Source organism: Labeo rohita, chromosome 7 (genome assembly GCF_022985175.1).
Source record: "Labeo rohita strain BAU-BD-2019 chromosome 7, IGBB_LRoh.1.0, whole genome shotgun sequence".
NCBI lineage: Eukaryota > Metazoa > Chordata > Actinopteri > Cypriniformes > Cyprinidae > Labeo > Labeo rohita.
In genome coordinates this window covers 11,244,176-11,270,011 of record NC_066875.1, presented here as the reverse complement: position 1 = coordinate 11,270,011, position 25,836 = coordinate 11,244,176, and the positions used below count along the sequence as shown (strand labels likewise).

The following is a 25,836-nucleotide window of genomic DNA, read 5'->3' as shown; positions in this document are numbered from 1 at the left end:
GAGAGGAACAGATGCGACCAGGTGCAACAGTCTGTGCACAAATTCAAAAACTGCTGCCCGAGGAACCATTATGTCAGCTTTGGTTGTAAAATGTCATTGGATCTTGTGTGTCTCAAGACTGATTGCATCATACTAATGTTCAAAAGTATCATTTGAATGTGATATTACTGCGTTACTGGAGCGAGATAATTTTCAGCAATTAAAACCTTATCTTTTATTTGGTTCTTCACATAAAGATATTGTGTGGCTTCACAAGACTTGGAATGCAACACAACATGTTTAAAACTTCTATAGTGCTTTGTTTGGTCAGTTTTTGAAATAAATACTTATGACTGTACTTTAATCTGTCTGTTACGTGTTATATATTTGAGAAGTGGGCAGGTTTAGATGAAGTTAGGTGCTCCAAAATATCTATGAAATTATAAATGTATACATAAAGATTTCTATATTTACAAATGCATGCCAAGAATTAAATGAACCTTGATCTGATGCATGAGGTATTCAGCTGAAAGCAAAGAAGAACCCTGCACATTACAAAGCTAAATTGGTACCCTAAGTGTTAAAAAGTGACGCCAAGGGTCTTGACCAAGCATCAGTATGTGATGAGTTGGGAGTGAGGTGAGAGCGTGTTGAGTCATACATTCTACATTCTTCCTTTTGGGATAGGTTTTCACACTTTCATGCTTTGACTTTTGGGAAGAAGATTGCTGTGGAGTTTGCCTCAGTGTGACCTCTGCAGAAGTGTGCATCGAAACTGTACAGCAGCCAATAAGGGGAACTCGACAATGACACCCAATGGTCTTGTAGCCTTAACCACACAATGCCTGCCTCATTTTAATAAAAGATGTTTGGTTGCCGGGAGATTCAGATTTCATGACAGGAAATGCATTCCCTGTTAAAGAAAGGAGCCTTAAATGAAGTGTCTCATTCTCTTCTATAGCTGGTGTTTCTGATGCCAAAGAAAGAGGGTGGTTTACGCCAGATCATGGGATTTGCTGTGGGTGCGGCACACAGTTACCAAGTTCTTGGCTGTGATTGCTACTGAACATGTACCAGCTGATGTTATTTATTTTTCACATTGTTTCTTATTTCATGCACAGGACAAGATGGCTCTCTGCTGGAGACTTCAAGTTGCCTTGACAGCCCCCTTGACAAAAGAGGAGGGTTTGTCATTCTGCACAGGCTTTGTGACGTTATGGATTCACAACAAGCTAGTAGCATAAATCTGATAAACTGTTTGGTTGTTTTGGTGGCTGCAACAAGGGTGTTGGTATAGTGTTCCCATAGTTCAGCTCCTGATGCTGCATTGAGTAAACCTATGAAAACCTCGGTTACACTTAGTAGTGAATAAGACACTGCAGCTCTGCCAAAGTTCTTGGTTTCTGCTATGATTTCCTTTAAGAATATTAATCTGAGGAGCAATAGCACAGGCGCATCCTTCGCAGTGCCTCAAAGGGCAGCTTTTTCTGCCAATGAACTGGTGTGATTCTATATGGGATTCAGACAATGGTTCTGAAACTTAAGTGGGGACTAATGTGAGAGCACTACAATTTCTATGTTTGGAGAAAAATCTGAGCACAATGTGCAATGTTGTTGAGGACTGACTTAGAGAGTGCAAATCTGAGAGCCAATTTGAGAGTCTCTAGCATAGGTGAAAAATCCAAGAACAGTCAGTGATATTGTTGAGATCTCTTCTAAAAATTCTTCTAAAAAAGGAGACCAGTGTGAGGTTGTTAGTAATGTTTTTAGGAGACTAATGTGGTAAGTAGGAGAATAAGCAACAGTCTCACATTAGTTACACAACATTAAACACTTAGGCCTTGAGGTTTGTTCTAAAATTCCTCAACTGGAAGTGTTAGTGAGTATAAACAAACACGCACTTAAAGAAGGCATACAGTTTGAGCACAATATTTAATTTTTTTTTTCTTTTAGCAACCTTTAGTTGTTACCACACAGAGCATGCTTTAGGTTAGATGACAAAATGGCATTTATACTGAACAAAAGTAAGTTGGTATTACAGTATGTGACTAAAGGGGTCATAATCTTTAGGTTTGGTCAGAAGTCAGTCCTTGCCCATCAGTCTCTCTTTAAATACTTTATTGACATTCTGTATCATGCATCAGAGATCAACTAAGACTGAACCCACCCACCACATCATTCCATAACTGAAATTCTGAAAATATCACCTTAAGTTAACCCTAATAAAATACCAGAAGGCCTAACTGTCAAGTTCTAAGTGACCAGAAAACCATAACATACGGATAACCTAAGTACCATAACTCCCCTTGCATCCTATGTGGACATTACTGTCTCAGCGGACATATCCAGCTTCACTTGCTGGGCTTCTTAAAATGCAGCAAGTCCCCCGAAGGAGGAATCTGTTTTCTCCACCCCCAGCACCCTCCCCTCTCACCCTGCAGCCTCACAGAGGCCCTGTTGTGCCTCTCTAGCTCAATCTGTGTGACTTTCAAAACAAAATATAAAATCAGAGAGAAGCTCTATAAAATACCTTTGCAGTAGAACAGGAGGTTGCATCATTTCTGTGGGCAGAACTTCTACAAAGCTTTGATATTTTAGCACCACATTGAAAATGTGGTAAAACAAACAAGTCTCAAGAGGTATGAGTTTGCCAGAGTACTTCAACACAGCTGAAAAAGCTGATGCTTTCCGCTCTGGCACGTGGCATATGTCAAAATCAGCCCTGTTTTCCCCAATGAGGTCGGCTTGCTGTTAAAACATGTAATGCATGCACAAAGAAAGCTCACTATTAGCTGGTAACACACTATTTATAGCAGAAGTGCTAGCAGAACTGTGGCGAGTGGTGTTGGTGCGCTTAGAGCTATGTTGTAATCACTGGGCCTTGGGTCTACAGCTCTGAGATTAGATGAATGAGCACTATGTATTTATACAGTAGCCTTCTTTCAGCTAGTTTTTAAAAGATCTTTTAACTCTGTTTTGCTTCTTATTGGATGCTAGCTGATAAACTGTTGGTTGGATGACTGTATAACTCATAATGACATAAAGGGAGAACTATTTCTCATGGAACAGGAGATAATGTGTTTTCGGATTAATCTAAACTCTGCCTGTGTTATCCACCTTATTTTTCAATGCGGAAGTAAGCTGTTTTCTGGTAATGTGTTAGACGTCCGGTTCATAATCCACCATAGAGAAATAACGAGAAGAATATCGAAGTGCAGTAAACAGTAAAACAGTTTGCACTACAAACCAGTGTGTTCATAATTAAGATAATACATTAAAATAATATGGTAAGACACACCAGTTTGCAATATTAAAGGGGTCATCGGATGCCCATTTTCCACAAGTTGATATGATTCTTTAGGGTCTTAATGAAAAGTCTATAATATACTTTGGTTAAAAATTCTCAATGGTAGTGTAAAACAACACCCTTTTTACCTTGCCAAAATCAGCTCTGCAAAAATCATCCTATTCTGGTCGAGGCCGCTTTAAATGCAAATGAGCTCTGTTTGCCGCGCCCCTCTCTTCTCTCTGTGGAGTGACGAGCCTGTTTACTTTAGCCGCATTTAGCCGCTAAACTTGCTGACTAGCACATTATTAGGAAAGGCAATTGCAAATATTCATAAAAAACCCCTATACTCACTTCTGCTGTAAGTGAAGCTGGATCACGAACGATTCGCACGAACATATGTAGATATATAATAGATCGGGAGGTGCGTTCCCCTCACAAACAACCGTAATCCACTGCATCTTCAGCGGCTCAGATGTCGGGAGTAAATGACGACCACTACGTTCATTATTACATCCAGCAACACAACACCTCAATCGCTCAATCAGAGATATTCTTGTCTAATTTACATCCCTGGTCCGGCATCAAAACAATGGAGGTGGGACTGTTACAACTGATCTGAGTTAAGACGCTCGTGTCAATGAACTATTGTGGGAGCGGCCTCTGTCGGTGTGTGACGCCACAACGACAGGCATCTGAGAATGGCTCGATTTGAAACAGGGAATATTATTTTTACAGATTAATTAAAAACCTCTGCATGGATTTTTATCATTATAGGGTAGATGTGTACATACACTGCCAACACACATTAATGTTCAAACATGTAAAAGTGAACTTAGCATCCGATGACCCTTTTAAGCAGCAAAACAAGCTTTTTGTGCAGCTAAAAATAGTTGTAAGTGGATGAGACTGGAAGCCAGACACAAAAAATGTACAAATGGCTGCACCCACTCTTATAGGAAAAATAAGGTGGATATGACAGCATGAATTTCATGACAACTTTAAAAGCTAAAAATATTAATTTGTTTTGTTCTTGACTTGAGTAAGCAGTTCTCAAAACATTTGAATGAAAACACAATTGGTTGCCCGATGGAAATAAAAAAAGTCTGACATAAGTTTCAAACTTGTTAAATTTAATTAGCAATATTTTCAGTATTAATGTTAGCAAATATAGGGTAGAGATTTAATTTTAATTCATAATGTGATAATGACTTTGGTCATATTGTCCGTGCAACTCTGATAAGTTTAAATAGGGAGCTGCTAGAACACTACATTGCTTCATAATGCTTTAATCTTTCAAAACTGATGGTTTATTAAAAGTTTAAGTTTTTTAAAAGCTTAATATTTTCTTCTTAAACATATAATTTTGCTTAATTTTGTCACTTCATTTTATGTGTTTTTTTTACTTGCTTTAAGCTACAGTACATTTTAGGATTTTTACGTTCTGGGTCCTAAATCTTAAAGGGATAGTTCTCCTAAAAATTTTAATTCTGCCATTAATTACTCACTCTCATGTTGTTCCAAACCCATGAGACCTTCGTTCATCTTCAGAACAAAAATTTTACAACGTTAAAATAGTCCATGTGAAATCAAGGGTTCAGCCTTAATTTTTTATTTCTGACTTAGAACCCAGATGCGCTGTGCCTTGTTTGCAAGCAGAGGAATGCACACACTTGTGTCATGGTACTCTTGTGAATCTGCGTTGAAGACTGACATGGAAGAGAAGAAATTTTATGAAGTCATTCTTTTTGTTTTCTTTGCAAACAAAAAGTATTCTTGTAGCCTAATAAAATGAAGGTTGAACCACTGATGTCACATACTGTTTTAACAATGTCCTTACTACATTTCTGGGCCTTGAACGTGGTAGTTACATTGCTGTCTATGCAGGCTCAGAAAGCTCTCAGATTTCAACAAAAATTTCTTTACGGGTTTGGAACAACATTTGGGTGAACTATCCCTTTAAGGTTCTAGTCTGAGGCTATGTTTCATAAAAGAATGTTTGTAGGCAGTTATGAACTCCAAAATCAGTTTAAAGTGGCAGCTAGTAGATGCTCTGGGACTTGTCATGTATGAAAATACAGCTGCACATCTGTGGAGAGGGGATAGTGGAGGCAGGAAGTAGGCAGATGACGTGCTGGACGACAGATGATTGGAGTCGTATTTCAGCATAGCACAGCAGTATAGATAAACATCCGTTGCTAAGTGGTAAAAAAGCAGCAAGAAATATGACACAATTCCACAGGCCATGTGCAATGTCAGTTTACAGCGTTTCTTTTATTGGATGAAGCTTCTTTTGAATGGATTGAAAAAATGTAAGAGATAAATAGCTCACAGTCCATTTATTTGCTTAATTATAGCACATTCAGATAAATGTAAGTTAAATAAGGTCAATCAGCACTAAAATTGTACAGAATATTTTTCAGTGCCCTTTGGCATTGACAGTGTTTTTTATATAATTTGTTGCTGATGTCTAAAGCAATGTCCATTCAAATGCTAAAAAGATTTGTGCAAATTAATCTGTCAAAAAAAGGCAAAGAACAACATGGATAGGTTGTATGTCTGTACAACTGTAATACTAATAAACTTGTTTGTAAACACTGTTTGTTTTTAAAGTCGTTGTGATTATTTTCACAAAGTTAACAATTTTAAAACTGTTTTGGGCCACCTCCTGAAGCCATTATGTTTGTGCAAATAAATTGCTTGTGGCTGATCACAAAAATAAGAATTTTGAATGGCCTTCAATGGGAAATCATGCTTTTTACAGTGATAATGGTGTAGTGACAGCAACTATCAGTAGAGACCAAATTTCTGACCTTCCTAAAAACTTCTTCCAAATAGAAAATCCCCCAGATATATTTACGAAATAACATAATTCAGACTAACATAATTAATAACATAAATTCAGACTTCCCACCTCTCCAGGTAGGTCTAGGAGTCTCCGGCATATTGATTGTGACTTCCTGACATAAGCAAATTATATACAATTTAATATCCTGCAGCTGTGTTATTACACGGATAGGGCAGTAGAGAAGGTAGCAATTGCAAGGGGTGAATGTGGACAGCTACGATTTTTGGTGCTAACGTTATTTAAATTTAAATCAGGTGAACAGTTATATGTGTTGAAGTCAAACTCTTATAATATAATGTAATATAATATAATATAATATAATATAATATAATATAATATAATATAATATAATATAATATAATATAATAATATTCTTCTGTAATTTAAATGCATTCTGGGGTTTGGTGCTTTCTCCCTCCAACAAGTTTTTGCAGAGTGGGATGTCGCAATTGCAAAAGGCTTTGGTTATTCCATTTCAAACAGCACTGAGAAAAATATCTAGTAATGTGATGATGTATATGCCCTTATATGCGTACTGACAGACAGACAGACAGACAGATAGATAGATAGATAGATAGATAGATAGATAGATAGATAGATAGATAGCTGAGTAAATAAGCTTTCAATTTATGTATGGTTTGTTTGGATAGTTTGAAAATCTGGAATCTGAGGGTGCAAAAAAATCAAAATATTGAGAAAGTGGCCTTTAAAGTTGTCCAAATAAAGTTCTTACCAATGTGTATTACTAATCAAAAATTAAGATTTCATATATTTACAGTAGGAATTTTACAAAATATCTTCATGGAACATGATCTTTACTTTTGATCTTTAATTTCCTAATCATTTTTGCCATAAAAGAAAAATCAATAATTTTGACCCATACAATGTATTTTTTGGCTATTGCTACAAATATACCCCAGCGACTTAAGACTGGTTTTGTGGTCCAGGGTCACATATTAGAAAATAAAAATTAATGCATGAAAGATGACAAAACTGTACCAAGAATGAATGAATGAATGAATGAATACAGGAAATGTAATTTTTTATGTAATTTATAAAATAGTTCAATATTTTTCAAATATTGTGTAAAAAATGATAAAAATTGCATTGAATGGTAATAATTCAACCAACTAAACGAGTTTTATCTATCATGTAGTTTTTTTTTTTTTTTAAATAAAATATTTCTAAAGTATACACTCTAAAAACTGCTGGGTTAAATACAACCCAGCGCTGGGTAAAATATGGACATACCCAGCAACTGACCCAGCTGTTGGGTTACTACCCAGAAGGTTGGGTTAAAGATTTAACCCAAGCGCTGGGTCAAAACAACCCAATCGCTGGGTATGTCCATATTTTACCCAGCGCTAGGTTGTTTTTAACCCAGCAGTTTTTAGAGTGTAAATATGCTTTATATTTAATTAGACGTATGGGTTGCTTTTATTATCAAATTTGGCATTTGAATCTATTCTTCAGATTCTTCAAAGTTGATTTACTGGCTTTTAAGGGATTTTTGTTGTGTAAAGCAGAGTGACTGTCAAGATTAGTCTACGCAGCTACTTCACTCAGTGTTTCTAAGGTGATGTGTAAAGCTGTTGATACTGCTTTGTTTAATTTTTCTGTGGAGGAACATTAGGAAATCTACAATAATGAATACATGTGAACCAGGTGGATTGAACTTTTTTGATTTCTGTACTCTAAATAACACCTTTAAAATTAATTGGATTAGACATTTAATTCTAAACCCAAATTCTTTATGTAATTTTATACTTTTTTTTTTTTTCCCCAAAATAGGTGGTCTTAGATTTCTCTTGATTTGCAATTACAAAATTGATAAAATTCCTTTAAGCTTATCCTGCTTTCATAAACAAATTCTTGGCTTGGTTCCTGTTGTATAAACACAACTTTTCTCCCCATAGGTACCTAACAATTACAATATATTATAAATATAAATAAATATAAATCTTTATTTTTTTGAAAATTGGTTTTCAGGAGGCATAATACCAGTTAGACTATTAAATCAAGAAGGCATGTTACTCACTTACTCTGAGCTTCTAGCTGTCCATAGAATTCCAGTAACACCAAAAGAGTTTTCTATTGTCATGGATGCAATTTCCACAGGAGTCTTGGTGTTATTCAAAATTAATACCCAAAACAGTATTACACCCACCTTTGCATTTGATCAATTTGATACTAATATTGGAAATTTTGTTTTGCCTCTGGATGTATAATTTTTAATAAAACCATTCGTTCCCTACTTCAAAAAGACATTGTTTCTACTCCAAACTGTATAATTTTTTGAAACACATTAATTAAAGGTTATTATGGAAGGCCATTTGGACATTACCAAACAAATACCTTTTGGTAAATAAAGTGAAGGAAGTTACTTTTATAATTTTGGATAGATACTAGTAAATAATTTTCTAGTTAAATTAAAAAAATTATAGCCTACTGATTTGAATTGTTCTTTGTGTAATATGATAACTGAAACTTTTTTTTTCATTTATTTTGGCATTGCTTTATATATCCTTTTTTTTGGCTCTTGAAAAAGAAATTCAAATTTATGTTAAGACAATTGTTTTTTATTTACATAATAAGAAAGCAATTAAGACCATCTCCATTTGTGAATCCTTTAACATATTTATATAAGTGATGGCGCTATGGAGCCACGTGCTTTTTAAAAACATTTTAATAGGTTTAACATTAGATTATCAACTCGGACTATACGCTAATTTGACTAGAAACACTGGACACCGGAAATCCAAAGCATTCTTTAGGTTAAAAATCAGGACTGACTTCCGCGTTCAGGAAAAACGTCTATACATATTTAGTATTTTATATTTTTGCATGTGTTTTATGTTTTCATGTGTATTATTGTAGTCCTAACTGTACTTTGACTGTGTTTATTTAAGTTTAAATAAATAAATAAATCCTGTTTACCAAACCAATTAGGAAAAACATCCGGGTCACTAAACCGCGCCCATTTTGAAACGTGTTTATTCTACTTATAATAATATTTTCGTCCTTGTAAATTGTTGATAATACGGGCTAATAATTAAGACTTGATCATAAGCATTTTTCTTGCTGAACGTTATTCGATTTAAACGTTTTTCTTTTTTTTCTCTCTCTCTCTCTCTCTCTCTGAACGTCGGTTCGTGGCACGCGAGCAGTTCCGGGTTCGTTGTAATGACGTATGCGCCAGCGTCAGACGCAGTGTGTAGATTCAAACTCGTCGGCGGTTAAGAAAAAACAAGAAGAAGCGAGGAAGGTTAAGACACACAGAAACGAACGAAAATTAAACTACATCCAAAATGTCCAAGACATTGAAGGGAATTACACTGAAGGGGAGTGCGGAGCTCGTTGCTGAATTTTTCTGTAAGTAATGATTTTGGGTCAGATGAAGGTTTTTCACGGGGTCTTTAATGTTTGCCTTGTGGCTGGTTGCATGAAAGGTTTAGACTAGTCTGAAAAGTTAGTCAGCTTTAAGCTTTGTTTTTATTCATTTACAGGAAAATGTAGATTAGTCTAAGTTGAATACGAAAAGTTGAATACAAACTGCTAGTTAGTCTTAACATAGAGGCTAAATTTATGTAACTGGCCCCTTTTTACAATAGAAATGGAATTGAAATCGACGATAACGTTAAGTATCTGAAGTTTTACTTAAAAGGCGTGAGGCTTTGTTAGGGTTTATTTGTTATGACATTGCTAATCTCAAATGCATGACTTTAAAAGCATAGTTTATCTGATTATGATCTCCAACCATGTAAAGCCTGATTTTTAATATATTAATAAGAAAAGTATTTATAAAAAATGTTGATTGAACATTTATACAAACTATTAAAAAGAAATCTTTAAAATATTTTTTTTGTGTAGCAGCAAATATAATATAATATAGTAGGTTTTAATTTTACATTTCATTATTAAGTGTGTTACTTATCAATGTTTTTACTTCCTGCGATCTTACAGAGCGATTGATTTGGAAAATGAAATACGCTTTGGTATGCAGTGGTGTGCTGTGCCTTTTTATTTGTTTCAGAAAATAAATGAAACATTTCCTTTGTTGTCTGTAGCCTTTGGTATCAACAGCATCTTGTACCAGCGAGGAATCTACCCAGCAGAAACCTTCACCAGAGTTACACAATATGACATGAGCCTTCACCTGACCACAGACGCAAAGCTGAAGAACTACCTCACCAATGTCATCTCACAACTCAAAGGTTGTTGTTTTTTTATGCAACCATTCTTGTCTGAAACTTGGAACAGTTAGTTTGTTTCATTAACATGGTGATGCAGTGTAGTAGGAGTTAATATATATAAATTTGTATTTAGATGTATTTGGGTGCAAACTGTAAAGCTAAATATGATGCTTAATTGCTTTTTTGATCAAGGCACAACAACACTTATGTGTCTGTAGAAATAATGATAGTCCCACCACAGCTGATTTAAAAAAAAAAAACAAAAAAAAAACAATAATCCACATGGAATCTTCTTGACTCCAGTTCGTCAATCCTGTTTGTAAATCTAAATTTCTCCAGATCTCTTCTGATGAAGAAATAAAGTCTAGGGTTTTGGATGGCATGAGGGTGAATACATTTTCAGCCAACAGTAGTACACTTGTGCATGTTTTTTGGCTGGACCAGCCCAAAAAATACTGTTTTTGTATGTTTTTGAGACTGAAGAAGCACAATTGGATTTGTTGATATTTCAGTTAGTATCCTCTTCTTTAAGTGGATAAGAGCTGTACTTTCATGACAAGAAATGCAAACCTGAGCGTGCTTAGTTCTTTAGCATTGTTTATCTTTTTTTGTTGCAGAATGGTTGTTTGATTGCACAGTTCAGAAGCTGGTGGTGGTCATCACATGTCTGGAGACCAATGAGGTGCTGGAGCGATGGCAGTTTGATATTCAGTGTGACAAGACAGCAAAGGAGAGCAGGTATGTAATCAGACTTTGAGGCATCAGTGAAACTTTTGGAAGGATGAATGATGACATTTTCAGATTCAGTCACACCCATGAAAAATGACAAGAAGTTAATTTAAATGTTTTTATTTATTTATTTATTTTATTTTTTTTACCTGACCAGTGCAAATATGAATGTTCATAAAGAATTGTATACCTTGGCTTTTCCAGTGCACCCAGGGAGAAGTCCTTAAAAGCTATCCAAGAGGAAATCCGTTCTGTTATCAGACAGATCACTGCCACAGTCACCTTCTTGCCGTTGTTAGAAACTGCCTGTAAGTAAACTACATGTGATCACTAGATCACTAGAACCATTTTTTAATAGTCACTGTAGCATAATGTTTTAGACAAGTATTTTACTACATTTGTTCTATTTTTTTTTTTAACCAGCAATATTGTATATACCATTGATTAAATAGTACTACAAATATGTACTGGTTTTTAGCCACTTGGGTCTCTTTGAGAGCATCACAGTTATACCTAAAAATAAAAATTGTATTTAGTATGACAAACTCTTCTACAGCATTGCATATTCAGTTCTAGGGTGATTACCCTAGAAACTTTGCCCCACATCTTGCAAATCATAGTAAGGTCCTGCATTTCAATTTTCTCTGTATTTTATTTTTCTCTGAAAATCCAATGCCACAAGAAAAAGTTAATAAATTGCAACGTGGGATTATTGGGGTTTAAAATTGCACAACTGCTTAATGTTCTAGCTAGAGCAGGAAAAATAACAAATCAACAAATTTGGAAAGATTGTTTTCACAAATGTGTACCTCATCAAAAGTGAAATGGTGACAGTTAGCAACAGTTACTCCTGCAAGGGCATAACAATCACTGCTTATGGAAATTTACATTCAGTTCATTATATTTAGTAGACTGACTTAATCACTTGAACCTCAACAAACCAGTCAGTGCCAGTCAGACAAAGTCTCTCTTAATTAACATTTTACAAGATTTCATCTAACATCAGTCAGTATTTGCATAGTCTAATAATACCCATGTGTTACACAAAATCAGATCAACAGCAATAACTGGGTAGTAACCCTACTCAGCACTCATGTAAAGCTGAATTATATTTATTTTATTCTCCCAGTGGTTTCTTTTCAGGGTGAAGCAAACAAAACAACTTTATAAAGCTGACAAATTGCAGGGTACCTATTTTTGTTAACCTTTTTTTCTTTATTATATAACTAACTTTTGTCTCTTATAATGCAGGTGCTTTCGACCTTCTGATCTACACAGACAAAGATCTTGAGGTACCTGAGCAATGGGAGGAATCTGGGCCTCAACTAATTGACCAGTCTGAAGAGGTCCGCTTGCGTTCCTTTACTACTTCTATTCATAAGGTGAACAGTATGGTGGCCTACAAGAGGACAAATTCCGTGTGATTTTCTTTTTTTTGTTTTGTGTTCTGTACAACTTTTCAGTCTGCTGTATATATCTATATAAAGCTCATTTCTTATGTACAGTCATTTTAAAGAATGTATTTCCCAATACAGAAAATAAATTTCTTGTTTCCAAGATTATATTGAGTCATTTCTTTGTTTTGCAGTAGTTACACTCTAGATGGCGACAAAATCGAGGTTTACATTTCTTTAATTATGTGAATTACACAAAGCCTATCAAGAACTCAAATGGGTCTGTAATTCAACCCTTTATTTTTCATTTAATATTTTGCATAAGTAAAAGTATTGTATTTTTAGTACTGCATTTATATGGTACTAGTACTACCTTTTTATAAGAAAATGATTTGAAAACTGTTCCTACAAGATAATTCTCATTACTTGTATTTAGAATTGTCAATGATAATTACAAATTGTACGCATATGTGCTATGTAATGTTTTAAAATAAATCTTATATGAGGATTGTATTTACTCAAACCACATGCTTGGTGTAGCTCTTTTATCTGCCGTGTAGTTGGTGAAGGTTTTTTATTTTGTAAAGCAGCATTGCATTAATTATCTACATCGAAAAGAGTGTAGAAGTGTGCCACAAACAAAGGAGATGCGTCTCAATTATGAAAATCTGGAGCAGAATAAAGGATGTAAATGTGTTTTATCTGAAGCAGGGTGGCACATTCTGCTTTGAACCAGTCATTCTGTGGACATCAAAGTCTTCTATTGCTGATGGCTTGGTTGAAGACGCATCAGAGAAATACCTGCTGGGCTCATTAGCGTAAGAAGCGGTGGAAAGGCAGCCTTGCTTTTTATATCATGGAAAGTAATTACAAAAAGCAGTGTGTAACATACACAACAAATTTTAAAAAGGTTTTTCTTATTCTTTTCCTGATTATGCATGGAATATTTGTGTGTGTATATATATATGTACATATATGTGTATGTATGTATGTATGTACCTATATATTTATATTTATATAAGGGGTGTAACGATACATGTATTCGTAGCGAACCGTCACGGAACGGACATCCCGGCAGTATAAAGGTTTGCGTATTTAACTGTTTGCGAAATGGAGCTTTGTGCTGGTGTATCCTACCTATTTCATTCGGCACAAATCAAAATATTCCATAATATTTGAATATATATATATATATATAGGATTTCTGGAGATTTCAATCTCAATTCAATATCAATTCATATGTATTCATAAGGATGTTATTAACTTTGAAATTTCACATTTAATAACAAAATATTTGAATGAAAACCTTACAAATAAGAAAGCTAAAACATTCTAGATACATGTATATGTAATATATTTTATATTGTAAAACCTTACTATGTATATTGAATAGCCATTTTATAAAAGCAGTAAACCCTGTGAAGCTGTGTGGTACTTGTGCCTAACAACGACCAGCTACAGCACCTAAAAATTTACACTTTTCCATCCAGTTTATTAACTGCTCAATGACACTAAATAATCCTACTTGCAAAAAGTTCTTATAAAAAGTAAAAAAGCAGCTACAACAAAGAGTTTTATGTAGGAGTCAGTTTATTATTCTGTGAATTTAACAAGAATACTCTGAACATGTTGCTAGCAAAAGTTTTGCTGACCTTACTTGGATACTCAGGTATTTGTTCAAAACATTGAGTCATCTGAACAGTTTTACATGGAAAAATATTGTGCAAGTTTCCAGCATGCATTGCAGCTTAAAACATTTTGTGGTAATTATTTAAAAATGTTCATTGCTTTACTTTTTATTGGCTTAATTTATGCTGCAGCTGTTGTCACTGTCAGCGGTCATAGGGATCAGAGTTTGTAATTTTAATGAATTAATATTTGTTTATCATCATGTTTGAGATTTGTGTTGAGGTATATGTGCATCTCATTGTGACTTTTGGATTGAATACATTTGTCTATCAGAATAAATGTTTGCCTTTATTTTTAGGAGGCAGGTAATGCCCATTTCATGTAGTGGATTTTGAAAATCAAACATAGAGATGAAACAATGAGGACTGTAGCTTCATTGCTAAATCTTTAGTTGATGTGACATAACTTTAACCTTTACTTGCTAAATGACCTAGTATTTAAGTTAAATTGACTGTGGTAGGTTGCCTTATTTTTCTTTAGTTAAGTCAACCATTTTTTCAAACAGTGTATAAAATACCTTTAAAAATAATGGTAATGATGAGCTGAAAGGTGCATCTTTAGTGCTTGTATATAATTGATCAAATATTGTAAAATAACTTAAAAATGGTAGATACATCAACAAATCAAATGTGGAACAGGTTTTTTCAACATGCCAAATGGGCACACAGTGACAGCATTGAACTTTACATTTCTACAGACATCTTATTTCCATCACACTCCAAAACAAATATTTGTTGTGACAGTCAAATAATTTAACACATTTGTGTAACAGATGATAAATAAGTTCACATTTCACAAGCTATTGGTTTCTTAAACTATATGCAATGTAAGTGAAAAAAAAATCTACAACATGGTATAATGGTCTAATACAAAGTGATGTGAGAAGGGGTTAAACAGAGAAAAATGACTCTGATGTGTTCATTTTGTGTCAGCTTACTTCAGCAGTGCAAAATAAGATTATGTATATGTGCGTATTTCAGTAATTCAGTGAGTGAGCTGCACAAAAAAAAAAAAACAGACTACAAGAATAAATAAGGAATGTTCTGGGCTCAATACAAGCCAATATGCTGTCGATTACTATGTAAAATAGGTTTAAAATGTTATAAAAACAAGAAAGAATCATGCTTAGAGTAAAACAGGTAAATTGGAATTAGGAAATCTGTGAGGAAAGGCACTGCACGCAGAGAAATATTAAAAGACATGCTTTTTAAAACTATAGCTACAAGATAAACATCACACATTGTACACATAAAACTAACCTGATAGAACTGCTAGTTAAGTTTATCTGTGCAATCTTACACTTAATATCTCAACTCCAGCCATGTTTATGGTTACCAGAAATTATAGAGTTTACTATTGCAATTATATGTAAAGTACTGTTTACATAGAGCAACTCCACCCACAGGAATTTCATTAGAAATGCAGAAATTAATCTGTTTAGAACAGTAGTTCCACTACTAAAAGGATGATCTATTATTTAGATAACTTTACAACTTTTTACAACTTTACAATTACTTACAAAAATACAATTTTTATGCTTTTGCCTTTGGAATGTCTTACTCTGAGTTCTATTATGTGTCTGTTACTGTGAATGTCATTTTTGTTTTTACAAACTAAAACATGTGTTGAACTTGTATTGAAACTGGAACATTCCTTTAATGAGTCAAGATAATTTACTCACAGTTTTAAAACATTCTCTTCACTTCAGGTAGATTACCTGCACTGGTAAAGATCCATCAGTCCTTCTCCTCCTTATGAAGTCTTTCATAGCACAGCCATCTCAATTCAAACATTGACACTATTCTGATGCATCTTTAACCAAACCTTGCACTTTTACATCTGCTTTGTGAAATGGCCAGAGCAGTCATGTGAATATCATCAAACCAGGGTCTTGTAATCCTTTAGTCTCTTGGAAAAGGGCAGGGAATGATGTGAATAGTCCAGGGACGTCTGCATGCCAACAAAAAAAATTACAGTCCTCCATTTAGCAAAGTTTCCTCTCCCTGCTCAGCAAGCAGCTTCCAATTCTGTCTGTTCTGCCGACATCCCTCCAGCAGGGGGGAGCAGTACTCTGAAAAACCTGTCAGCGCCTGCTCACACAATCACAGGGCAAGAGAACAGGACAATCAATAAAAAGCGATCACTACTGCTGTAAAGATAAGAATTCTGAAAGAAAGTCTGTCATCATTTACTCATTTACTCATATTTTGAAGAATGTTGTGGTCAAACAAAACTGGACTCCACAGACTTATTATATAGAGTTATTTTTCGAAATATAAGAGTGACAAATATAAGTGATGACAGAATCATGTACTCATCCCTGTAAACTCTGACATGATATGGTATGATTTACAGATTTAAAATACCCACACGATCAGCAGGTTGAGGCATTCTAATGCACATACTCAATCCATGATGATCCACAAAAAAAAAAAACAGTTAATGATATAATAATTCAATAAATGTATCAAGAAAATAAAACACAGAGTGAAACTCAAGATTTGCATTTCACATCAGGTACCAAACAGGTAGGCCCACAATAAACTTGCTATGTCCTTTTTTGGCTGGTTGTGTCACTTAACATTAAAGGAGAAGTCCACTTCCAAAACAAAGATTCAAATATGTGACCCTGGACCACAAAACCAGTCTTAAGTCACTGGGGTTTATTTGTAGCAATAGCCAAAAATGCATTGTATGGGTCAAAATTATAGATTTTTCTTTTAGAAAATTAAGTAAAGATCATGTTCCATGAAGATATTTTGTAAAATTCCTACTGTAAATATATCAAAACTTAATTTTTGATTAGTAATAGACATTGTTAAGAACTTTATTTGGACAACTTTAAAACGCAATTTTCTCAATATTTTGATTTTTTTGCACCATCAGATTCCAGGTTTTTAAATAGTTGTATCTCGACCAAATATTGTCCTATCCTAACAAACCATACATCAATCGAAAGCTTATTTATTTAGCTTTCAGATGATGTATACATCTCAGTTTTGAAAAATTGACCCTTATGACTGGTTTTGTGATCCAGGGTCAAATATAATGTACTCACCCCCTTGTCATCCAGGATGTTCATGTCTTTCTTCAGTCATAAAGAAATTATGTTTTTTGAGGAAAACATTTTTGCATTTTTCTGCATATAATTGACTGATATGGTGCCCCGATTTTGAACTTCCAAAATGCAGTTTAAACGCAGCTTCAAACGATCCCAAATGCAATTGTAAACAATCCCAGCCGAGGAAGAAGGGTCATATGTAGCGTAACGTTTGTATTTTTCATTACAAAAAACAAAAAAACAAACAAACAAAAAAAAAAAAATACAATTTGAATACTTTTTAATCTCAAACGCTCCTCTACTGTGAATGTCATTTTTGTTTTTACAAACTAAAAGATGTGTTGAACTTGTATTGGACCTGGAACATTCCTTTAATGAGTCAAGTTTTAAAACATTTCTTCATCAGATAGATTACCTGCACAGGTAAAGATCCATCAGTCCTTCTCCTCCTTATCAAGTCTTTTATACCACAGCCGTCTCAATTCAAACATTGACACTATTCTGATGCATCTTTACCCAAAACCTTGCACTTTTACATCTGCTTTGTGAAATCTCAACCTCTTGCCTTTCTCTGCCTGAACTATTCTGACTCAAGACAGTTAGGGTATGTCGAAAAACTCCAATCGTATTTTCTCCCTCAACTTCAAAAATCATTTCAAAATCATCCTACATCGCTGCAGAAGTACCGACCCAGTCTTTGCAAAGTGAACATGCAAAGAAGATCAAACACCCTTAACAAAAAAGGTAAAACAGGCGATTTTGAAGTTGAGGGAGAACATGAGATGGGAGTTTTTCGACATAGCCTAATTGTCATGAACTGGAACAAAAACAGTCCAGACAGAAGTAAGACAAGACGAGCGTTTGTCATTAAAAATTATATAAATTGTATTATTTTTATTAAAATAACCGATCGTTACGCTAGGTAAGACCCTTCTTCCTCGGCTGGGATCGTTTGAAGCCATATTTAAACTGCATTTTGGAAGTTCAAAATCGAGGCACCATATCAGTCCATTATATGGAGAAAACTGCTGAAATGTTTTCCTCAAAAAACATAATTTATTTACGACTAAAGAAAGAAAGACATGAACATCTTGGATGACAAGGGGGTGAGTACATTATATGTGAATCTTTGTTTTGGAAGTGGACTTCTCCTTTAATACTGAGATTAAACATAAATGACAAAAGAACATTTACCTCATATAACTGTGTACAAATGGCGTCAATGAAAGACACTTGCATGCTGGGAATTTTATCCTGCTTCTCCCTGTTCATCAAATCCTTGGAAAGAATTAAATCACATGGTTACGGTCATACTGTCCCATCCTACAGAGAGGTATTGACTTGGTTCTAAACTACTGCAGTCTTATAAAATAACATTAACCTTTCCATAACGTAAGTAAAGAGCTTACAATAGGTTCAATGTTTAGCTCTCTCCGCTCCTTATCACCTTGTTCAAAGAACTCTGTGGCAACCAGTTCTGCTATCTGTCGAAACATAAACTAATGGTTATTATTGAATTCTTTTCTTGGTGAAGAAAATTGTCAATATTTCACATCAAAGCTGATCAACCCTGAAAATTACCACACTTTCCTGTGTTTTTAATTGGCTGTCTCTACCACACCCATGCAGGTTTGCTTATCAGTGCCATTTGCAATACTTAGTCCATAGTCTGGATACTGACGTATGTGACGGATATCTGGCTGTGTTTTATAATATGTATTGTATGTTTTAACAATAGTATGTGAGTCAGCACATAATGCAATGATAAACGACTGGTGTCCATGTATCTTATCTCTGAAAAGGAAAAAACACTATTCATACAAGTAACAAAGTACATATTTTTTACTATAGACTAATATATATATACTGCACAGTAAATAATAAGTCTGTCTATAGGTCGTGAGTTTGCATAATTTTCAATGATGTGTTCTTGGTTGTTTTATGAGAGTGTGAAGGTCTAAATTATGGTCATTTAGGTTGCGTCGAGTTGGACTGCAGCTGCACCTCCATCCTCTGCTAATTTGCAAACAAGCTTGTTAATTACTGACGAGAAAGAAAATTAATGGAAGCGAGGGAGAGGAGGTGGTGATGATGTTAAACTATGAAGGGATATAATGTGCTCTTTCTAAAAATGAAATGAGTTAAACTAATTTAAGGTTAGAAATACTATGTGAGGGACAAAACACACTGTAAACACTTTCATAAAGCTATAGAATGTACCTACAAACTGCTGTTCACTAAATTAAAGCTTACATCAGCCTTCATTATGGATAAACATTTCAAAAGCAATTTTAAGTCTGCTGATTTTAGATTAATGTAACTGTATGTACTGTACAATTGAGGTCAAAGGTTCACATCCCCCTTTCAGAATCATTAAAAGTATTATTTATTTATAGTATTATTATTTATTTTACCAAAATAAGAGGGATCACACAAAATGCAAGTTATTGTTTATTTAGTATTGACCTGAATAAGATATTTCACATAAAAGATGTTTACATATAGTCCACAAGAGAAAATAATAGCAGAATTTATAAAAATGACTCGGTTCAAAAGTTTACATCCCCTTGATTCTTAATACTGTGATCTTACCTGAATGATCCACAGCTGTTTTTTTGTTTAGTGGTAGTTGTTCATGTGGTAGAGTCCCTTGTTTGTCCTGAAACTGTATGATTTGAGATCCATCTTTTCACACTGAGGACAACTGAGGGACTCGTATGCAACTATTACAGAAGGTTCAAACACTCACTGATGCCCCAGAGAAAGAGAAAACAACAACAACAACAAAAACAAAGTGCATTAAGAGCTTGGGGTGAAAACTTGTGTACATTTTTCTTATTTTGCCTAAATGTCATATTTTTTTCCATGTAGTACTGCCCTTCAGAGGTTACAGAAGATAGTTAAATGTTTCCCAGAAGACAAAAGTTAAATTTACCCTGATCTTCAAATTCAAAAAGTTTCCCCCTTCAGCTCTTAATGCATCGTCTTTCCTTCTGGAGCATCACTGAGCGTTTGAACCTTTCTGTAATAGTTGCATATGAGTCCCTCAGTCGTCCTCAATGTGAAAAGATGGATCTCAAAATCATCAATGACTCAAAAGTCATTGTTGGAAAGGGTTCAAATACACAAAAATGCTGGAAAACCAAATAATTTGCGGGACCTGAAGGATTTTTCTGAAGAACAGCAGGCAGTTTAACTGTTCAGGACAAACAAGGGACTCATGAACAGCTATCAAGAATCAAGGAGATGTAAACTTTTGAACTGGGTGATTTTTATAAATTCAACTATTATTTACTCTTGTGGACTATATGTACACATTTTTATGTGAAATATCTTATTAGTGTCAGTACTAAATAAACAGTAACATGCACTTTTGACCTTAACTGTATACTTGCATGTTTACCTTCTTCTGCACTGGCCATGGTTTTGTAATAGCAGATATATCACATGCTGTCATCAGCATCGACCTACAGAAGATAATAACATCATAATAAAAAAAGATATACAATTGACCCACACATAAACGCATCCTGCTATTCCGAGAATGCTCGACACTCACCTTAGCAGATCTCTGTGATATTCTTCCTCCCATACAAACTGACTGTTCTTAGCCAGCTCAAAGAATTCTGTTCTTTTCCTGTGAGGACAAAGATAGCATAAAGAACAAACAGCTACTAAATTAGCTACTGTATGCTCCAATACAAGTCAAATGAATAAATCCTTTTGGTTTCTAAAAGCATCTGCAGCTCAGCTGTATATGACATCTGGTACCTACTTCATGTAGAGAGCCAGGTCAGTGGCCAAAATAGCCTTCTCAATCATCTTCAGTGTCGCCTTGTACTCATCCAGAGAAAGACTGCTCAGAATCTGATTACCCTGAGAGAGACGGGGGAATGAAAGAATATATTATATTATTATGTCAAGATTTATGAAAACACATGAATGCAGTTGCAATAGGGCTACATAAAAACATGAACATGGCTTTTTATATGCAAGTATGTACGTAAAATTTGGGGTTTTACTATTATAAGAGAGATGAATCTGGTCAAATATATAACATACTTGATTTAATTAACTAGATTATGCAGCGATACCACAGAAGAAACATTTGGGGTTCCCAAAAAACCTTTCAGTATACAGTTTTTGAAAGAACCATTATTTTTATAAGTGTGAAGACATTGTAATAATGTTTAACATTTAGAACCTTTTGGAACCTTTTATTAATTTTTAGAATTAGAAGTCTTTTTTTAAAATCACCAAACTTTTTTCAGCAAATGCTACACTGCAGGCCAAGTCAGGCAACCACTGAGATAATGTCAGAATGTTGCCATAACAACATCAAGCCCCTGGACAATGAGAAAAGCACAGTCCCAACCTTTCTTATTGAATTTGCTGAATGTGAATGAGAGTAATTATTCTCTGTGCATAAATGTGACATGAACAGCAAATTGTTTTCGAAGATACAGATTGTTATTACCTGTAAAAGTAGACATTGCTTTTGGAAGCTAGTCTGGATTTACGATGCAGGAGTGAATTACTCTTATCAGCAGACAGAAGAGTCAGAGGTAATCCCACAGAAACTCAAAACAGTGTTCACAATTAACGGGAACTGTTTACTATCATGTTTACAACACGTTGGACATGTTCCAACATGCTGCTAATGAAGTTTGATAACATGCTTTAAAGCACACTCACACACACTTTTGTGTTATGTGTAAAGTTTTGGATCACTTGACAGAATTTCTGTTAGTGTATTAAAAAAAAAGTCTATTTAACATTTACCAAAGTGTTCAAAAACAACTGTACGTGCCTCTAAGAAATGTAACAAGCACTGTAGTTTTTATTTAAAATATGTCTGCATTTCACACACACTCTTCTTACCAACTTTAATCAGTACATTTCAAATAAAAACTGCAATAAAGCTACTAAAACACTTCATACATGCATGAAAATGTTAAATCAGCTCATTCGTCCATAACACTAGCATTTTGTGTCAAACACACTTTGTCCCTCATAAAACAATGACATAAAAACTCTACTGTTGAGAACTCACTGTGTATGTCACATGGTCCATGTTTACATTACTGTACAGTTATTAGCCAATGTGTCATTTGCACCCTACATGTATAGGTATTTGTTTTATATTTATATCATATAGTTTAGCAAATGTCTACGTGATTGAACGTTACTTTCATTTTTCAGTTGACTGAATGACTCACACATTAAAACTTCTTTGCTGCCACCTACTGGCAGTTTTAGTGTCATATTTATAATGAATATAATGAGTATAATTTCATTTTTTAAAATAATTTTATATTTCAGTATTTTTTTTAAAGACTCACTCATGCCAATTTAAAACCCATTAATCTCACAGCATTATTCATGCAAATGTAATTGTTGTGTAAATGCATTTATGCCACTTCTAAACAGTCTGTGTAAATATACCTAAATGCCACTTTAGAAGCAGCTTCTGAAAACAATATTATGGTCACACTGTAACCTTTAAAGTTTGTGTAAGCAACTCCTTTTGTAATGTGTATTTAATGATTTTCTTATCTAGCACAATAATGGCATGCTATTAATTTGATTTATGATGTTTAAAAAAATCTGTCATATACTCACTGGACTGTTGAGTATCATAAGACACTGGTCAAAATGGTGGTGCTCCATTGTGGAGTGGCAGTACAGCTGGGCTAGTGGATGCTCACTTCTGTGAAAACAGTCAAATATGCTGTATCATTCTCATTCTCATTTCACATATCCATCTGATTGGTAACATCATAAGCAGGTCAAACCTTTTGATGTAGGAGTTGTTGACTCCTCGGTGGTCCAAATCATGGCTCAGTGTTGCAATCATTAAAGCTAAAACCTCCAAATCACTCAGATTATTCTGTAAATAAAAACACTGCTTTATTAAAATATTACAACAACTTTCAAAGTCAGTATACCAGATCTTCTGTCAAATGAAACATCTTTACAATATTACAAGATAGAGATTGTTTAATGCTATGAAAAGCGCTGCAAAATATAGCCATGCTATCCAAAAACAAACACAGTCATATGTAAATCTGAATAACTGTAATTACTTTCCGGTAAACAGGCAAACTAAATCTAATTAGACTTTCACTGGCATGTCAAAACAAGGCTTAACTAATAGCTCTCAATTCATAATTCATAAATCAGTAATACAAATAATTCACAATAATGTGATTCTAAATAATTGTAACAAGTCGACCCAACATACTGTTCTTGGTAGTCTTTACTAAGAAAAACAGCATTTCAAAGAGAGCATGTATTTTCCATCCATCTAAGCAAGTATATAAATGCAAATGATTAACTACCACAGTAAACAACAGAAGACATTTATAGTGAAACGCATAATAAAACTGTTCTGCTAGTTTCATTTTTGCTTATAACTATAAACTGGTTTCTCTATAAAAGGAAACAGCCTGAAGACATTTTCAAAAGAGCAATTACTACAAAATGAAATGACAACATAAAATGCTGAATAATAATGTTTTTAAATTTTTTTTTTTATCATTACTACTCTGTATACTGTACTTGTGCTAGCAGTCTTGAATCCAGAACTGCACATTTTAATATAAAGATCAGCGAGCTTATATCCAAGTTACAGTTTAGTTACAAGACACACACGATATGTGTTAATAGGCGTCAGTATGGTTTGTGTTCCGATTTGTGAAATGCTAAACTGAAGCTGTACGCCAGACGCCACAGTGCTGATGTGACCCTTGCCTGTGTCGTGTTTGTTATCAGGGCCACTGACCTGAAACCGCCCAGACTTCAGCACAGCAAACATGCACTGGGAGGTGTTGAAGGCATGTCGCCAGTTGTGGTAGACCACATTCTTCCTGTAGTTCTTCTTTACACTTAAGATCCACTGACACAGACTCTGAAACAATGTTAAGAGTTATTTGTATAGGTATGAAGATTAAGCTGAATAAAACTGAGTGCTGCAGGGATGACTTTTTTTTCTTTCCTTTTCTTTTGTAGCCTAAAACCCAGTAATGAGTCTGTTTTTTCTGGTTAAATGGTCCAAATAAGGTATGAGGTTATCCCAAGCTCAAGATATTTTCATGATTCATTTTACATAAAATACATAAAATATAGCCTATGTCTAGCTTTTTTTCTGGTGACTGTATATAGGCTTCAACATTCATTAAATTGTTCATTTGTCAATATTATCATAACGGAAACACACTTTTTGCTTACAGAGCTTATTGTCTACAATAATCTAAAAGCCATTGGAAAAATCCTGTCAGCGAAACCAGTGTAATGCTAAATTTTGGGTTGGCCTACAAAAATATGTGATCACCGCAGTGCTCTATAAATAGAAGCAAGGCAAAATTATAGTGTTTGCTGAATTTTTGAAATATTTTCTAGTCCTTAAAAAATGAAAAAGTAATTGTTTTGCTAATATAACTTAATTAAATTAAACCACTCTGAGTGAAGCAGAATGTTGAGGTGTGATTTGAAGAAAACTTCACATTTTTATTTATTATTTATTTATTGTGATATCTTAAGTTATAAAGAAATCAGAGCCCCATTTACTTTTTAAATACATATTTTTGGTCTTATAGTGCACAATTCAGAAGTGCATGTTAATCTTTCAAAAAAAGTAAGGTTACATGGTCTATGGGTTAATTCTGACCTGTATCTAAATGGCTATTTATTGGTTTTAGCAAACTCACATTTAAGTCTAGCTTCACTCTGGTATATAACACCAGCGTTTAATATTTTTTAAATCAATTCTCAATAGCTAATAAATGTATTGTAAATGGGCTGTGAATGATTAAAGTAGCATAGATTGACATTTCATGTTCACTTAAACCTAATATTTTATAAAGTTTTTTGTTTTTTTTGCATTTTGTTATTATAGTTTGGGAACCCCTTGCAGAATCTGTGAAAATGTGAATAATTGTAACGAAATATGAGAGATCATACAAAATGCATGTTATTATATAGTCTGTTTAGTCATTATTTACTGTCCTGAGTAAGATATTTCACATAAAATATGTTTACATATAGTCCACTAGTCAAAAAAAAAAAAAACTAAAATTATTCACATAACCCCCTTTAAAAGTTTGTTCTTAATACTGAGTGTGGTTACCTAGATCTACAACTGTTTTTTTGGTTTTGTGATGGTTGTTCCCTTGTTTGTTCTGAACAGTTGAACTGAGCACTGTTCTTCAGAAAAATCCTCCAGGTCCTGCAGATTCTTCAGTTTTCCAGCATTTTTTGCATATTTGAACCTTTTCCAGCAGGGTTCTATGGTTTTGGGATCCATCTTAAAGGGGTCATCGGATGCCCATTTTCCACAAGTTGATATGATTCTTTAGGATCTTAATGAAAAGTCTCTGATATACTTTGATTAAAAATTCTCAATGGTTTTGTAAAACAACACCCTTTTTACCTTGCCAAAATCAGCTCTGCAAAAATCATCTCATTCTAAGGGGTTGTTCCTTTAAATGCAAATGAGCTCTGCTCACCCCACCCCTCTCTTCTTTCTGTGGAAAAACTTCCTAACTAGCACGTTATAAGGAAAGGCGATCGCAAAGATTCATAAAAAAAAAAAACGCTTATACTCACTTCTGCTGTAACTGAAGCTGGATCATGAATGATTCGTGCGAACATAGACG

General features: G+C 34.3%; 2 protein-coding genes across 5 annotated transcripts in view; one reads left to right on the top strand and one right to left on the bottom strand.

Annotated features, from left to right (window-relative positions):
* Window positions 1-9,296: 9,296 nt before the first annotated feature.
* mad2l1 (MAD2 mitotic arrest deficient-like 1 (yeast)) lies at window positions 9,297-12,647 on the top strand. Its single transcript, XM_051115478.1, has 5 exons — window positions 9,297-9,485; window positions 10,181-10,327; window positions 10,924-11,044; window positions 11,240-11,343; window positions 12,287-12,647. Exons 1-5 carry the CDS (start codon window positions 9,422-9,424, stop codon window positions 12,457-12,459), a joined length of 609 nt encoding a protein of 202 aa, XP_050971435.1. The 5' UTR covers window positions 9,297-9,421; the 3' UTR covers window positions 12,460-12,647.
* A 2,304-nt stretch (window positions 12,648-14,951) lies between these two features.
* Window positions 14,952-25,836, bottom strand: part of pde5ab (phosphodiesterase 5A, cGMP-specific, b) — a 44,525-nt gene continuing 33,640 nt past the window's right edge. For all 4 annotated transcript variants that reach the window (XM_051115412.1, XM_051115413.1, XM_051115410.1 and 1 more), the window contains exons 13-21: window positions 23,964-24,089; window positions 22,975-23,069; window positions 22,802-22,889; window positions 20,955-21,055; window positions 20,739-20,816; window positions 20,583-20,646; window positions 18,589-18,663; window positions 18,374-18,457; window positions 14,952-16,208 (exon numbers count right to left, since the gene is read on the bottom strand). In XM_051115412.1, the coding sequence (XP_050971369.1) occupies window positions 16,089-16,208; window positions 18,374-18,457; window positions 18,589-18,663; window positions 20,583-20,646; window positions 20,739-20,816; window positions 20,955-21,055; window positions 22,802-22,889; window positions 22,975-23,069; window positions 23,964-24,089 (831 nt within the window). In that variant the 3' untranslated portion in view covers window positions 14,952-16,088. The remainder of the gene's footprint in view (window positions 16,209-18,373; window positions 18,458-18,588; window positions 18,664-20,582; window positions 20,647-20,738; window positions 20,817-20,954; window positions 21,056-22,801; window positions 22,890-22,974; window positions 23,070-23,963; window positions 24,090-25,836) is intronic.